Source organism: Stenella coeruleoalba (assembly GCF_951394435.1).
Source record: "Stenella coeruleoalba genome assembly, chromosome: 20".
In the NCBI taxonomy this organism is placed as follows: Eukaryota; Metazoa; Chordata; class Mammalia; order Artiodactyla; family Delphinidae; genus Stenella; species Stenella coeruleoalba.
In genome coordinates, this window is record NC_137166.1 from 45,862,639 (window position 1) to 45,880,048 (window position 17,410).

Here is a 17,410-nt window from a genome sequence, read left to right on the forward strand (position 1 = left end):
CCTTTCTTACTGTCTGTCATGCCCCCTCCTCCCTCTGCCTTGCCCCGACTTACTAGCCAGCCCCTCCTGTCCCCACCTCCTGTATTCTCCAGACACCCGCCTCCCTCAGGCCGTATTTGGACTGAGGTGGAACTGCCGAACCAAATCTCCCAGAGTAGGGGCCGCCAGGATCCAGAGTCTGTCGCTCTTCGTCCGGACCAGTGGCCCCTTGGAGTGTCCCTAACCAGGCTGTAAGGCCCTTGGTGCTGAACAACTGCTGCTATTTGGGTCAGACACCTGGGCAGGAGGCTTTGTATTCATTAGGTCGTATAAAATTCTCATCACCTTTGAGGATCCAGCATCACTAGCTTGGAGATCATTGCATAGGAGAAAACAGGCTCCAGCAGGAGCCAAATGCATTTCTATCTGACTCCCTAAAAGAGTGCTGTAACCAGTAATAACCCCAGCCAAACTTCATGGAGCCTCTTACTACCAGTCAGGGTAGCAACCCCCTGAGATAGGTATGGCTATGTCCCCACTTCCCAGGTGAGAAAACTGAGGCCAAGGGACCTGCCCAAATCAAACAGCTAGTAGGTGACAGAGCTGGGATTTGAGCCTAGCCTGGGTAGCTCTAGAATTCTTGCTTTTAACCTCTATACCAACTCTGTCCAAGAAAAATAAAAGGGAAGCTACACATACAATTTCCAATATCAGCAAGTAAAACCATCATTGATTTTTGCCCACGTGGAACTTACTTTCTAAGGGAGAGAGACATGGTGAACAGGAGACAGATTAAGCAAATTAGATACTGTTAGGAAATCATTAAAAATAAAATCTCCTGCCAACCCCCAACATCCTCTTCAAAAATGCAGAAAAGATGCAAACAGTTTTTCTATGGAGTAAGCATCAAATCAGACTGTAATTCACATGGGCCATGATGAGCAGTAGACATGACATGGAAATTGTGTAGTGTGTTAGAAGGTGATCAGTGTTCTGGGAAACAGAGCAGGCAAGGGGTAAAGGGCCATAAGTAGTCTGGGTGGGGAGATCCTGAATTCTGAGAGATGGATTGACTATTACATGGGCCAAATTTCTTTTCGATACATACACTGTCAGTACAATTTTTACTGTTGAGGTTTTCCAACATATCCCAAAGTGGAATAGTGTAAGGAGCTCCAGCAGTTAACTGCTGACCAATCTGGTTTCATCTCTACTCCCACCCACTTGCTCCCCCAGGCAATTTAAAGCAAATCTTAGAAACCACACCCTTCTGCCCATAGCAATACATTATTTTAATGTAATTTGTAAACTGGGGGAATCCATTTGATAATGAGATTATGAAAATTGATTATGACCCAATCAGGATTTCAAAAAGTGGTTAAAATAAAAAAGTTTGAAAACTTCAAGTAAGATAAAAGAGCAGAGACTGATAAGTCAGTTTCCATTCTTCAATTTCCTCCTCAGACACAATCTCCGTTAATTCCTAGAATTACACCCCATGGTGAACTCCAGTTAAAAAGAAAAATAGGGACTTCCAAGGTGGCGCAATAATTAAGAATCCGCCTGCCAGTGCACGGGACATGGGTTCGAGCCCGGATCCAGGAAGATCCCACAAGCCGCAGAGCAACTAAGTCCATGTGCCACAACTACTGACCCTGCGCTCTAGAGCCCCCAAGCCATAACTACTGAGCCCGCGTGCCACAACTACTGAAGCCCGCGCTCCTAGAGCCCATGCTCCGCAACAAGAGAAGCCACTGCAATGAGAAGCCCTCACACCACAACGAAGAGTAGCCCCTGCTCGCCGGAACTAGAGAAAGCCCACACACAGCAACGAAGACCCAACACAGCCAAAAAAAATTAAATAAATAAAATTTTAAAAAATAAAAGAAAAATATAATTCTGTTCCAAGGGCTTACTGCCTAGAAGAAAAAGATTAGAGAATAATGGCTCCCAGGAGACGAGGGTGTACAGGCACCCCAGGGGCCTTTTGGGGAAGTTGTGGGTGCATTTTGGTGTCACAGTAATGAGAGTGTTATTGGGAAGCCGTGCACAGGACAGTGCCACCCAGGGGAGAACTATCGTGGATTCCTCCTCCTAGCCAATGTCCTGTGTGTTTTACGTAGGAGGAAAGCCTGTTAATCTGAGCCTAGAACCCAAATTAGTTGGCCTGTAAATGTCAAGAGTGTTAATAGACACTGAATGGTCCAAGAACGCAACTTCTGAGTCAATTGGAAGAGTTTCCTCGGCTTTCTTGGCACTTTACTAGTTGTTACGATCCAGTTCAGGAAACTGCAAAATCTCTTCATCTAGGCAGGGCCAGCTGTGGGCTTTGTGGAGCTTTAGGGATCCACAGAGAGTGCTGGGGATTTTTCAGATACACCGGGGAAGTTTTAAAATCCAACTCTGAATCAGATCTGCATTTGTAACAAATTCCCAAGGGATGTTGATGGCTACCCTCCATGGACCACACACTATCTGGATCTTATTGGGAGCAAGCCCGAGTATCACTTGCATATTGAAATATGGTTTTTTTTGGGGTTTTTTTGCGGTACGCGGGCCTCTCACTGTTGTGGCCTCTCCCGTTGCGGAGCACAGGCTCCGGACGCACAGACTCAGCGGCCATGGTTCACAGGCGTAGCCACTCCGCAGCATGTGGGATCTTCCCGGACCGGGGCACGAACCCGTGTCCCCTGCATCGGCAGGCGGACTCTCAACCACTGCACCACCAGGGAAGCCCGAAATATGTATTCTTTTACTTACAAATTTCTCTCCTTTTATTTCACCTTTACACTATACATATATATTTGGGACCTTTTATTAACATTTAAAGATTTCTCTGTGGAGATAGGTTTCATCAAGTATTTCATTTCAAGGTGGTAAAGGCTGAATGAGAAATTCTTCGCCATAAATGGAGGAAGGTTGTGGTTGGCTCTGACCGAGTGAAGCAACAAGGATGGGCAGGGAAGTGCTGAGTGGGGATGCAGGTGCCTCTCTCTGCTGGAGGAGGAGTGGTTGGGAAGTTGGGGGGAAACCTGCGGGCCTGGTTTGCAGAAGTAGAAAATTCCTGAACCTCAGAGCACTGGAGGCAGGTTGCACGAATATCCCAAGGATATCAGAAGTTCCACCAACTTTGCTTCCCTGCCCCTGGTTCTCCTATCCTGTTAACAGGAGTGGAGTAGCAAGCCTAGGGGCATTTTGATTCCAGGAAAAGAACTGGACTGGGGATGGGCCTTTTGTGTGGATGGAGGGTCTGAGGGATCTTAGGAGGAAGGAGGTAAGTAGTTAATAAAATCTCTCTCAGAAGGATGGGAGGGATTTGAAGAGAGCCCAGCTCCCTAGCTTAGGGTTGAGTGCATCCAGCCCTGGGTGTCGGGTTCAAGTTCCTTCCTCAAGGTGATTCAGCCCCTGAAGGCTCTTCTCTCCTGGATTAGGGAGGATGTGGGTGGGGAGATGGGATTTCACGTAAAACCTTCTCAGCTCCCCACCCAACCCAGCCTCTCGGGGGTCAAGAGCAGAAAAGAGCCACAAAACCCACAAAATTTCTTTGCTCTAAAGAAGAAAATCCGGGGCTTCCCTGGTGGCACAGTGGTTAAGAATCCGCCTGCCAAGGCAGGGGACACGGCTTCGAGCCCTGGTCCTGGAAGATCCCACATGCCGCGGAGCAACTAAACCCATGCGCCACAACTACTGAGCCCACACGCCACAACTACTGAAGCCTGTGCACCTAGAGCCCATGCTCCGCAACAAGAGAAGCCACTGCAATGAGAAGCCTGTGCACCGCAACAAAGAGTAGCCCCCCCTCACCACAAGTGGAGGAAGCCCACGCACAGCAACAAAGACCTAATGCAGCCAAAAAAATAATAATAATTAAAAAAAAAAGTTCTGCCTAGGGCCAGTTTTCTAGGCTCTACAACAAACTAAGAGCCTTTAAATATCAAAGCACCAACCTATCTAGAGAGGACACACACCTAGGGAGTTGTGAAAGGAAAGTCCTGGGCAGGGCAAGGAGTGGGACAGGCCAGGGAGGGCGGGAAGGGAGAGCCCTGGTGTGGAAGGTCTGTAGAAGGCAGGGGGTGAGGAGGACGGCTCCAGCCTGAGGGGAGATGGGCCTGGAGGGTGTGGAGGGGCCGACCTCCTTCCAGAGCAATCTACCCTACCCACCTCTCAGGGGACTGTCTAGCCAGAACGTCCAAAATCGCAGACCATGTGAACATTCTAGTAAGGGTTCAGCCAGAGCTGCCTGCACCTCTGGTGTACTACACCCGGTAGCATTACTGCATGCTGGCAACTGTCTATTTAGAAAATGTAATCCATAGGTGATCCCATATATTTAAAAAGACATTAATAATTCCTTATGTATGACACTGGTATTGCGGTTCCATTTACCTGTTGTATTTACTGTTGTGTCTCCATGCCTGGCCCGGGGCCTGGCAAACAGTAGGAGCTCCATAAATGCTTGTGGAATTTATGAGTGAGTTGCGGCAGTTTCTCACAGGGTTACCATTCCACTTTAACTAGATTCTTCTGCATGGGGCTCCTGACTGAGGACAGGCATGGGCCATGTCAGGAAACCGTTGTCCACCTCCAGGAACAAAGGTGATGGCCCACATTTAATTCAGGAAGAAACTGAGCTTCTGACAGAAGACAAGTGACTTGCCCAGCTCAGGAGGGGTGGTGCTGGCCACCTTGTGGAAGGGATGGTGTTAGCAGGGATGCGGTGGTTGCCATGGCCCTGTAGAAGTTGTCTCTGCATGGGATGGGGAGGTCAAGGGCTATGGGGATTCCCCTTGGATGACGGTCAACCATTCTTGACCCTTTCACCCAGGAAGCATAATGATAATAATAACATCAGTAATAACTGTGCCCTCTCCCCATCCCAGGCAATTAGTTGCACGTCTTAGGAGCACTACTTCATCAACTCCTCTCAACTCCCCCTTGATTTAGGCCTCGCTACAAAATGAGAAAAAAAGCTTGGGGAGGGCAGCAGCCTGCCCAAAGTCACACAGCTGAACCCCGGTCCACAGGGAGGAGGCTCCTGAGCCCGCCTCTAACCTGCTGTGCGGGGCATCTGAGCAGGGCAGTGACGGGAGGGAACCAGTCTCAGCCAGGAGCTGGCTCTTGGGGGGCAGGTGGAGGCAGGTGCCCTGAGCCCCAGGTCCTTCTCCACCAGCAGTCCCTGAACTTGGCATGGAGCCTAGGGGAACCGTTGGCATCAGTTCTGAAGCCGAGACTGCCAGGTCTCAAACCTTAGCTGGGACAAACCAAACACTCCATACCTGCCCCCTCCCTCCAATGCCACTCTCCACCCCCAGCCACCGTCCTGGGAAGGCACACGCTTTGGGTTACATTCTCCTTTTTCTACATGTGTTTGGCCCACAATTATTATATAGCATTTTTTTATGTGTTCTTAAGTTTTATGGAAATCATATATTGCAGTCGCCAACCCACAGCTTCATGTTTGCCCTGAGGATGTGCTTTTGGATTAGTCCATATTGTTACTTCCTTGGTGGTGCAGTTGTTAAGAATCCCCCTGTCAATGCAGGGGACATGGGTTCGAGCCCTGGTCTGGGAAGATCCCACATACCGCGGAGCAACTAAGCCCGTGTACCACAACTACCGAGGCTGCGCTCTAGAGCCGCAAGCCACAACTACTGAGCCCGTGTGCCACAGCTACTGAGCCTGCATGTTGCAACTACTGAAGCTCATGCCCCTAGAGCCCATGCTCCACAATAAGAGAAGCCACCGCAATGGGAGTACGCGCACCACAACAAAGAGTAGGCCCTGCTCGCGGCAAATAGAGAAAGCCCGTGCACAGCAATGAAGACCCAATGTAGCCAAAAATAAATAAATAAATAAATAAAGTAATTAAAAAAAAAATAGGCAGAAGATCTAAATAGACATTTCTCCTAAGAAAACATACAGATGACCAAAAAGCACAGGAAAAGATACTCAACATCACAAATTACTAGAGAAATGCAAATCAAAACTATAATGAGGTATCACCTCACACCAGTCAGAATGGTCAGCATCAAAAAGTCTGCAAACAATAAATGCTGGAGAGCATGTGGAGAAAAGGGAACCCTCTTACACTGTTGGTAGGAAGGTAAATTGGTACAATCATTATGGAAAACAGTATGGAGGTTCCTTAAAAAAGCACTCCTGGGCATATATCCAGAGAAAACCATAATTCAAAAAGATACATGCACCCCAATGTTCATTGCAGCACTATTTACAACAGCCAAGATATGGAAGCAACCAAATGTCCATTGGCAGATGAATGGATACAGAAGTTGTGGTACATATATACAATGGAATATTACTCAGCCATAAAAAAGAATGAAATAATGCCATTTGCAACAACATGGATGGACCTAGAGATCATCATCCTAAGTGAAGTAAGTCAGACAGAGAAAGACAAACATCATATGATATCACTTATATATGGAATCTAAGAAAATGATACAACTGAACTTATTTACAAAATAGAAACAGACTCACAGACTTTGGAAACAAACTTATGGCTACCAAGGGGGAAAGGTGGGGGGAAGGATAAATTAGGAGTTTGGGATTAACATATACACTCTACTGTATATAAAATAGATAATCAACAGGGACCTACTGTATAGTACAGGGAACTCCATCAATAATCTGTAATAACCTATGTGGGAAAAGAATCTGAAAAAGAATGAAGGGATTTCCCTGGTGGCACAGTAGTTAAGAATCTGCCTGCCAATGCAGAGGGCACAGGTTCGAGCCCTGGTCTGGGAAGATCCCACATGTCACGGAGCAACAAAGCCTGTGAGCCACAACTACTGAGCCTGTGCTCTGGAGCCTGTGCTCTGGAGCCTGTGAGCCACAACTACTGAGCCCACGCACCACAACAAAGAGTAGCCTCCGCTCACCGCAACTAGAGAAAGCCTGAGCACAGCAATGAAGACCCAATGCAGCCAAAAATAAATACATAAAAATAAATAACTTTATTTTAAAAAAGAATGGATATATGTATATGTACAACCGAATCACTCTGCTGTACACCTGAAACTAAAACAACATTGTAAATCAACTATAAAATAAAATAAAAATTAAATTAAAAAATAAAACTGCATCTTTTCTACATTTGTGAAGAGAATTTTGGGGGGTTGGCAGGAGACTTTATTTTTAATGATTTCCCCAACAGTATCTAATTTGCTTACTATGCCTCCTGTTCACCGTGTCTCTCTCTCTTAGAAGGTTAAGTCCCACGTGGGCAAGAATCCATTTCTGGTTTTATTTGCTGATACTGAAAATTATATGTGTAGCTTCCCTTTTATTTTTCTTGGATAGAGTTGGTATAGAGTTAAAAATTTATTTATTTTAATTTATTTTATTTTTGGCTGCGTTGGGTCTTCGTTGCTGCATGCGGGCTTTCTCTAGTTGCGGTAAGCGGGGGCTACCCTTCATTGCAGTGCGTGGGCTTCTCATTGCAGTGGCTTCTCTTGTTGTGGAGCATGGGCTATAGGCGCGCAGGCTTCAGTATTTGTGGCACGCGGGCTTCAGTAGTTGTGGCTTGTGGGCTGTAGAGCTCAGGCTCAGTGGCCATGGCTCACAGGCCCAGCCGCTCCGCGGCCTGTGGGATCTTCCCGGACTGGGGCACGAACCCGCGTCCCCTGCATCGGCAGGTGGACTCTCAACCACTGCGCCACCAGGGAAGCCCTGCTTTGTGTCTTTTGAACAGTACATCTGGGACCTGGAGTTCAGGAATGAGCAATACGGATTCTCTCTGTCCCACTCCAGTGTAATTGTTCGGGTTTGTCTGTCCTAGCCAAGGACTGTCCTTGCAAACAACCTGACAGTGCCTTCCAGGAGCTGGGACCATTGGCAGGACCATCTCAGTAATCAAGGGCTTGTAGCTCCCTGGCACCCTGGGATCTCCTGGGTCCAGTCGAAGTCCTACTGGGCCCTGTCTTTAGGTTCTGGAAGCTACTACAAGAAAGTTCCTGCATCAGATTTACCAGCTTCTGCTTCTCCAAGGCAGCCCCTGTTCTACCGAGTGGAGACGCAGGGGTGAACACAGGGAAATCCTGGATGGGGAGAGGGCTCCTCACCCTTCCCCGATGTCAGGCCCGTCTTGTTCGGCCCCAGTGCCCTCTGCCCTTGTCTCCTCCTGGATCGGCTGCGGAGGCTTTATTGGTCCCTTCCAGGAAGCCCTCTCTTCACCTATGAACTAGAACCTTATCCCTATGGCTGAGAGAATTCCAGCCCTCTTGGGGTTTTAAGATTGGGACCAAGACTCATAGCAGAAAGTCAACCAGCTCAAAAAAATGTTTGGAGACAGAAGGTTCTGCCCACTCTGTGAACGATGAAGTGGTCCCCTGAGCCCAACGCTGCTTTGAATTGTATGGCGTATAAAATTATTTTGCTATTGTTAAATTCTTTTCAAACACGGAGAGAATATTGAGCGATACATCTGCCGATCATAGGTAATAAACGTATTATTTTGCCAAAAGTGGCTCCGCTCTTTTTAATGGAAATACAATGTTACAGCCTTGGTGAGTACTTGGTTCAGAGTAAGGAGTTGTCCCGGTTGAGGAGGGAAAACTGTACAGAAGAAAACACCAATAGAAGGTGTTCTCCGGTCGAGAGAATGGAAGTGTTAGCACCCTATTTCCCAAGCCCTAAGGAAATCATGGGTCAAAGATTATCAATTAGGGTTAGAAGTATTAGGTGGTGGATGTGGGTACAGTGTCACAGTGACACCACAACTGTGACATTCTAGTCATGATGAGGGTGAGAGAGGACCATGCAATGGCAGAATTTGACTGTCTTCACCCCAGTCCAGGGGTTGTGGCTAGACTCACTGCTGCAGAATCCCTAAGGAGTTCCAGTCTCCTGATGTAATGCAGATGAAGCCTGCTGCTGCCTTTGATGTATCCACCTTGAACTGCCCCACCCACCTAGCAGCGAGACACAGCTAGAGGGGTTAGTGTTTTTCCAGTATCATCAAAAGGCGAGTGTGACAGGTTGAAACAGCCCTAAGAGTCATGATCACATGTAGTGTGTGGTCCTGGAGCAGATACTGGTTTGAACAATTCAACTCTGGAGGATAATTTTGGGTCAACTGGAGGAATTTTGATAGGAGGAATATGAGACAGTCATGTTCAGGAAGGGAAAGGTGGAGACCATTTGCTCAAAAAAAAAAAACCCACATAATTTAATTGGACAACCTAGAAGAAATGGACAGGTTTCTAGAAACATACAGCCCACCAAAACTGAATCAGGATGAAATAGATAATTTGAACAAACCTATCACTCTAGAAGTGAAATAGACTGTGTAATTTTTTTTTTTGCGGTACGCGGGCCTCTCACTGTTGTGGCCTCTCCCGTTGTGGAGCACAGGCTCCGGACGTGCAGGCTCAGCGGCCATGGCTCACGGGCCCAGCCGCTCCGCGGCATGTGGGATCCTCCCGGACCAAGGCACAAATCCGTGTCCCGGGCATCGGCAGGCGGACCCTCAACCACTGCGCCACCAGGGAAGCCCTAGACTGTGTAATTTTAAAACTCCCTACAAACAAAAGTCCAGGACAGGATGCCTTCACCGGGGAATTCTACCAAACATACAAAGAAGAACTTATATCCATCATTCTCAAACTCTTCCAAAAGATTGAAGAGGAGGAAACACTCCCAAAGTTGTTCTCACAGTCGTCCTTTGTTTGGTCTACACGACAGTAATAATAACAAATATACTCTTACAAGTGATCAGGTGGAAAACTCATTTAACTTCTTACTGCACCTTAAGCTGTAGGTACTATTGTTCCTTCCATTTACAAAAGAGTAAATTGAGGCTCAAAGAGATGACGAGTCTGACCTCAGGTCACACAGTCTGGGATTTGAAACCAGGCAGGCTGGCCGAAAAACCCTTGATATTTTTTTTTTAGAACTTTAAATTTTGTACTCATTTTAGACTTAGCAGAAAATTTGCAGATATATTACAAAGTTCCTCTGTCCCCCTCACCCTGTTTCTCCTAATGTTAACATCTTGACATTTTAGAGTCCTGAGCCGTTGTTGTTTTGTAGGATATCACTCCTTTGAGGTTTATCTGATGTTTTCTCATGATTGGAATTAAGTGAATTGGATTCTGGATTTTTCTGGCACGACTGTCCTAGTGGGATGTAGTGTCCTTCTCAGTGCATGGTATCAGAGTGTTCATGACACTGACATGTCTTATTGCTGTCACTGCTGACATTAACCTTCATTGCTTGGTTAAAGCGGTGTCTGCTGGGTTTCTCCACTGTAAAGCTTTTATTCTTTCCTTTGTAGTTAATAAATATCTTGGGGGGAGGTGTGGATCCCTTAAGGCTATGCAAATCAGGTTTCTTCTGAAATTTTCATCCACTAATTTTATCATTCATTGGTGGATCTCGTCTGCAAGAATTATAAGCATGGGGTTTGCCTAATGGTGATTTTGTTATTTTCTAATTCTTTCTTGTCTAATTGAAATTTTACTGTGAGGAAGGGCTGTTCCTCCCCACTCCATTTATTTATTTATTCAATTATTTCTTTATGTCAGTATGGAGTTACTGATATATATTTTGTCCCCCGGGTTAAATCCAATACTGTTGCTATTTATTTTGTGACTCAGATGGTCCCTGATATGGTCTTTTGATTTTCTTCAGATGGGTTTCTGGGTTATTTCAACTCCCTCCCCAACCCGACTCCAATATCATGGTTTTTTTTTTTTTTTTAAAAGGATGACATTTATTCCTTTTCCAAATGTTGCAGTAAAACCAGGTGGAAAAGAATGGTTTTAGCAGTTAGAAAAAAAAATGTCCAAATCTGGGGTTTGGGCATTAAAAGTTGTCTACAACAATGGGAGGGGGGAAAAAAAGACAAGAAGTTGTTTCACATTACATACCTCCCCCCCAAAATCCCAGAGCTTAATACTTGCTCACCAAGTCAAAAAAGAGACACAGCTGATTCACAAGCTGGAGGTTTGAACTTGAGTTAAGACATTTACAAAAACCTAGACAGGGGCAGTGTCCTCCCCAGCCCAGGGGCCACTAGGCACAGCACAAGAGACTACAAACTCAACAGGGGAAGGCTGGACACTCAGACTGTGGGCGTAGGCACCACCACATCTGGCTCAGGGAGGGAGGAAACAAAGCCTACTTGGAAAAGAATTGGGGAAGAAAACCAGCAACTGCCTTCTGCACAGGTGGGGACAGGGAAGGAGGTAGGGACAGGGGCAGGAGGATTTCACATCACTAACCTAACTTGGGAAACTGCAAGGGACCATCTTCAACTGGGCTTAAGAGGAAGACCAGATGGATGATGGGAGAATCCACAGGAGGGAGAGGAGGAGAGGGAACGTGGCTAGCGGACAACAGACCCTTCCTTTCTGGGCACAGGAAGGCAGCCAGGGCACCAGGTCCAGGCAGTGACCACAAGGACAGCACAGTTTTTGCAGCTTAGGAATCACGCATCTGCCCCCACCCAGATACTCACTCTGCTCACTCGCTGGTGTAGGGCCACTCTCTGGCCAGAGGGAGTGGATGGCTGTGCGCCTGGGGCCCCGCCTCTTCCGTGTCTCCTCCCTGGGAGGCAGCACCAGCCTCGGCCCCTTTGGCCTGGGGCTCCTGGCTCTCAGGGGTGGCGGCAGCCTTCCCTCCCTGGGCAGTGCCTTCCTCACTGCAGGCACCGACCTCTCCCTGCTCCGGCTCTTCCCCTGTGGGTGACGAGGCAGACGGATCACCCCACCCTCCTTCCGATTTCTCTTGAAGGACAGGCCACTCAATTTGAAAGCCTTTTTTTAAAAATTTTATTTTATTTATTTATATTTGGCTGTGCTGGATCCTCGCTGCTGCGCGCCGGCTTTCTCTAGTTGCGGTGAGAGGGGGTTCCTCTTCATAGCGGTGCGCGGGCTTCCCATTGCGGTGGCATCTCTTGTTGCAGAGCACAGGCTCTAGACACGCGGGCTTCAATAGTTGTGGCTTGCGGGCTCTAGAGCGCAGGCTCAGTAGTTGTGGTGCACGGGCTTAGTTGTTCCACAGCATGTGGGATCTTCCCGGACCAGGGCTCGAACCCGTGTCCCCTGCATTGGCAGGTGGATTCTTAACCACGGCGCCATCAGGGAAACCCCACGATCCCCTTTTGATGATACTGGCAAAACACTGTCCCCAGTGAGTGTGTCCCATGCTTATACTGCAGGTGGGTGGGGCAGTTCAGGGTAGTTACATCAAAGGCAGCGGCAGGCTTCACCTGCATTACATCAGGAGACTGGAACTCCTTAGGGATCCTGCAGCAGTGAGGCTAGCCACGACCCCTGGACTGGGGTGGGGACAGCCGGATCCTGCCATTGCATGGTCCTCTCTCACCCTCATCATGACTAGAATGTCACAAATGTGGTGTCACTGTGACACTGTCCCACATCCACCACCTGCCTAATGCTTTTAACCCTGATTGATAATCTTTGACTCCATGATTTCCTTGGGGCTTGGAAAACAGGGTGCTAACACTTCCACGCTCTCAGATGGAGAATACCTTCTATGGTGTTTTCTTCTGTACAATTTTCCCTCCTCACCTGGGACAACTCCTTACTCTGAACCAAGTATTCACCAAGGCTGTAACATTGTATTTCTATTAAAAAGACATGAGACACTTTTGACAAAATGATACATTTATTACCTATGATCGGCAGATATATTGCTCATTTATTCTCTCCATGTTTAAAAAGCATTTCAAAATAACAAAATTATTATATACCCCATACAATTCAGGGTAGGGTTGGGCTCAGGGAACCGCTTCATTGTTCACAGGGTGGGCAGAACCCTCTGTCTCCAAACAATTTTTGCACTAGTTTGACTTCCTGCTGTGAGTCCTGGTCCCAGTCTTGCTTGAAACCCCATGAGGTTAAGTTCACCACCCAAGGGGGGCTGGAATTTTCCCAGCCATAGGGATGAGCTTCTAGTTCAGAGGTGAAAGAGGGCCTCCTGGAAGGAACGAATATAGCTGCTGCAGCAGAAACAGGAGGAGACAAGGGCAGAGGGCACTGGGGCTGAAGCAGAGGGCCTCTGGGGGATCGTGGAGCTCTCAGGATCCAGCATTTCCCTGTGCTCAACCGTGGGTTTCCATTCAGTAGAACAGGGTCTGCCTTAGAGAGCAGCAGAAACTTTCTTCTAGTAGTTTCCAAAACCTGAAGACAGGGCCCAGCAGGAACTTCGAATGGACCCAGGAGATCCCAGGATGCCAGGGAGCTACAAGCCCTTGATTACTGAGATGGTCCAGCCAATGGGCCCAGCTCCTGGAAGGCACGGTCAGGTAGTTTTGCAAGGACAGCCCACGACTAGGACAGACAGACCCGCACAATCACACTGGAGTTGGTAAAAAGGACTCCATATTGCTCGTTCCCAAACTCCAAGTTCGACACCCATTGTTCAAAAGACACAAAGCGAACGCCCTTCTTGAGGTTGGAGAACACATGGCTGCCCTACAGACAGAAAAAGGTAAGCCTCGTTGTGACATAGCCTTCCCCTCAAAAGCTGAGTTGGGGGTCTTCTGACAGGTGTATTTTCCATAGATGGCTGCAACAATGTCTCCAGTTCCACATGTACTTCTAGAATCAATGCCACTCCTCACCCAGAAGTGGAGTCTAATTTCCGTCCCCTTGAATCTATCTGGGTGGGTTTCCTTGTAACCCAGAGTGTGGTGGAAGTGGTACTGAGTGACTTTTGCCAAGTGATTTCCGAGGCCCAAACTAGACCAAGCAGAGAGATCCCAAGACCAAGCTCTGAGATTAAACCAAGAGCTGCTTGGCCAGCCACCAGCTGCTGTATACACACTCACACCCTACCCTGCCCTTCAGCTCCAGCCAGTGTCTGCAATGCAGCCACATGAGAGACCAGAGCCAGAAACGCCCAGCAGAGCCCTACTCGTAGAACCCACGAGAGGTGAGAAAATGACTGCTGTCAATATTAAGCCACTAAATTCAGGGGCAGTTTGTTACGCAGCAGTAGATCAGCGGAGGCCCTACCATCCTTTCCCCACAGAGACTGACCTCAAAGGGGACTCTCCTCCACCGCCGGATGGGAAAAGGATTCGAAGAGAAATGATGCAGGACAGCCTGGTTGACGTCTAGAATTTGCACAATTAGCTGATATATACGTATACGGTTAGTGCCTCTTTGTTCCATCCAGCTGTGGGAGAAGGGAAACCTTACAGGCTGGACCTGCCGCCCATTCTCCCCGACCTGAATGGCCTTCCCATGTATACAAACCCAAAATGGTGCTGTGGTCCCCAGAAGTAGCACCATTAGGTCACTTGGGAGCTTGGCCCCTCTGCATACCCAATGAATCCATCTGTCCCAAATGTGCTTCCCAGCTGGTCTGCAGGCACATTCAGGAGGAATGACCTAGAGCTGTGCTCTTCAAGGTACCTCCTCCCATATTATTTCTCATTCTATATTTCACTGGTAGCAAAAGATGTCATTTCCAATGGGTACAATGGTGATGTTTTAAGATACAGTTTTCTTATCAGTCGTTTAAAAGGATCCAGGGGAATCTATCTATGGTAACAGAATTCTGGATGGCGGTACCCTTGTGTTGGAAGTGATGGGGAATGGGGCATGAGGCATGCTGAGGGTGGGGATGGCTGGCAACATCCCGTTCTTGGTGTAAGTGAAAGTGTTCAATTGGTCATAATTCTTTGAATTTCACACCCAAGATATGTGCATTTTTGATATTAGAAATTAAAAATTTAAAAACAAGAGTAATTGGTTATATAAATACACAGAGAAGTAACTTTCTTTACAGAGACTTCACATCACTCCACTTCTTAGACTTAGATGTCCATTCTACTTCTCCCAGATTTTGTCCTTATATAATAATATTATGTTCTTTGGACTTATCTTTCATGCTGTTCTGTGCCAACCACACACACACAAAGAACATAATTAGACATTAAAATTTTCTTGTGACCATAAAGCTCTAGGTGTCAACATCTTTTCTTTTCGATTATTACCTACTAGTGGTTCCAGTTATAGCTACAGATTGGAATCATCTTCATTCTTGAAAAGATATCGTGTAGAAAAATTTTTTGGCCTGTCCAAAGCTGTGGTCTTTGCCCTCTGCTACTGGGATGTAATCTCTGGACCCTTGGAATGTTATGTCTGACAGGAATAACCTTGTTTGCCTACAGACTTGGGTCATAGTGGACAGCCAGCCAATGTGATTTGGTGGGAGCTGGCCACATCCATATAGATAGGGGGCCAGCCACTCCAGGAAAACCAACAATATGACTTAGGATGAATCACGCAGTACCGGTTGACCTGGAGGCCGAGATGATACACATGATAAAGCCCCTATAAACTCAGGCGAGCTTCCCTGGTTGGCAATATTCCATGCGTACTGTCACCATCAGAGGCCAGCAGAGTCAGGTGTCCTGACTCCACAGGGAGAGAGAGGGCAATGGAAGTCTGGTGTTGGATATTTCCCCTGGATGCTGCCCTGTGATCTTCCCACGGCTAATTTTAGTCTGTATCTGTTCCCTGTGATAAGAGTTTTCATTCAGTTCTATGTCTTTCTAGTCAGTTACTGAGTCTGAGGGTGGTTTTGGAATTGTGCCCTCTAACCTTGCAGTTGGCTCTAAATTTCTCAAAGATATTGATGCCTGACTCCCTCAGCCCAGACACTCCAATTTAATGAATATGATGTGTGACCCAGGCATCAAGAGTTTTCAGTGTTCCTGGGTGATGTATGGCAAAATTGGGAATCACGGATTATTACAATGAAAAGCTACACCGTTGCTCTAAGCAACACAAATGTGCTTCAATAACTTACAAATGATTAAGTGAAAAACAGAAGCTTACTGTAAATATATCTCCTAATGAGGTGGGTTTTCGGGGTGGGGTGGGCGGGGGGAGTTTAAGATGTCTTGATTGAAACTGAATGTGGTAAGGCTGAAATTTCAAAATGGTCACTTTGCCTGTCTCCCCAGAGGTCTTTACATCTGTGGACCATACATCTTAGTGAGGGGCTTTTTTTTCCTGTAAAACTGGAGGGATGAGAGATAGGAATTGGGAAGGCATAACCAATGATGCTCCCACCATAGATGTGATCTTTAGCTGATGAATTTGAAAACAGGGAACATAAAAGTGTAGAGAATTTGTAATTTGCCTCCCTTAAAATTATCTGGGTCATGCATCCCTTGGAAAGTCTTCATGGACCTCAGTTTCAAGACCATCATACAGTGCACAAGAGTCAGACAAGTACGAGCCTCCTGCCAGGTCCTGCCAAGCCCTAGCTGTGCCCCCAGGGGAAGTCACCTCCCTTTCTGAACTTCTCAATTTGAGGTCTTAAAATACACTTTCCCACAGGATCAAGGATCACGAAGGGTGCTGAAACAGCTCAAACTTCAGAGCACTGGCTTCGTGCTTGCCGTCAGTCAGCGCTCAGCAGAAGGGCAGTTTTGATCATCACACTCACCGGGCAGAGACACAGATCTCAATCTTTCCACTGTCCAGGAGTTCTGGCCAGAAACCCTCCTCCTCCAGGTCCAACACTTCCTTCTTTTGAAACCACCTAAGAAAGAGGAAGGTCAAGAGAGCAGGCCAAGTACTCACCCCCACAGCCCTGGCCCTTGGGGAATGGGGAGGGACGTTTACCTGTAACCAGGTAGGTAGTAGGCAGGTAGGAAGTGGACATCACAAGGAGTGGCAGGCATGCCCTTACATTTTCCCTCCTTTGTCCAGCCGTCCCCACCGCTCAGCATAGGCTGTTTCTGGGAGCCATCTATTAAGTAAAAAAATTTTGTGCCCAAGTTCTTCCTCCACCTCTCAGCTCAGGTATAAGTCCCAGGGGTTTCCCGTGGGGACCTGCACGTCCCGCTCCTCCCTTGGGATCCAGTTCCACCCCACCCACGGAGTCCAAGCGCCGCCCGCATCCGGCCCCTCCCACCGGCTCCCTTGAGGAGGACCCCTTTCCTGGGCTCCCCACCTTCGCCCCTGGGGTTCCGGAGGAGGTTGCGTCCTATGGGTCTGCGCTCGCAGAAGCGGCCCAGGACGCAGGGCCTGGGGTCGTCGGCGGCCGGCAGGCAGGTGCTGACGATGGGCCACAGGGAGGCGTGTTTCCGGGCCAGGATGCTCAGCCACAGGGCCTGGCAGTCGACCAGGTCGCGCCAGCGCCGGCACACCCGGCGGCAGCGCCCGAGCAGCACGTGAGGGGGCACGTGGCTCGGCACCATCTCGAGCAGCTCCGTGGGCAGCTGGCCCAGACCCAGCGGCTCCTCGGGTTCCTGCTCTAGCAAGGGGATCCCGACAGGCTGGCCCCTAGAGGAGGTTTTCTCGCCAGGCTCCGCTGCGACTGCGGGACAACCAGGGCCAAGATGTCAGAGACCTGCAGCCTCCGTCAGCCCCGCCCCTGCCAGCCACACCCCAAGACTGTCAGCCCCCAAACCCCGTCA

The 17,410-nt window shown here is 48.1% G+C and overlaps 1 protein-coding gene across 1 annotated transcript in view; it reads right to left on the reverse strand.

The window, feature by feature from the left end:
* LOC307178444 (F-box only protein 27-like) overlaps positions 1-17,410 on the reverse strand; it is a gene marked incomplete at its 3' end in the record, with an annotated part of 44,552 nt that extends 27,142 nt beyond the window's left edge. Inside the window, exons 1-4 of the mRNA XM_079906638.1 lie at positions 16,945-17,410; positions 16,614-16,740; positions 16,435-16,530; positions 13,410-13,442 (exon numbers count right to left, since the gene is read on the reverse strand). Coding sequence (XP_079762764.1) covers positions 13,410-13,442; positions 16,435-16,530; positions 16,614-16,740; positions 16,945-17,191 — 503 coding nt within the window. The 5' untranslated portion in view covers positions 17,192-17,410. The remainder of the gene's footprint in view (positions 1-13,409; positions 13,443-16,434; positions 16,531-16,613; positions 16,741-16,944) is intronic.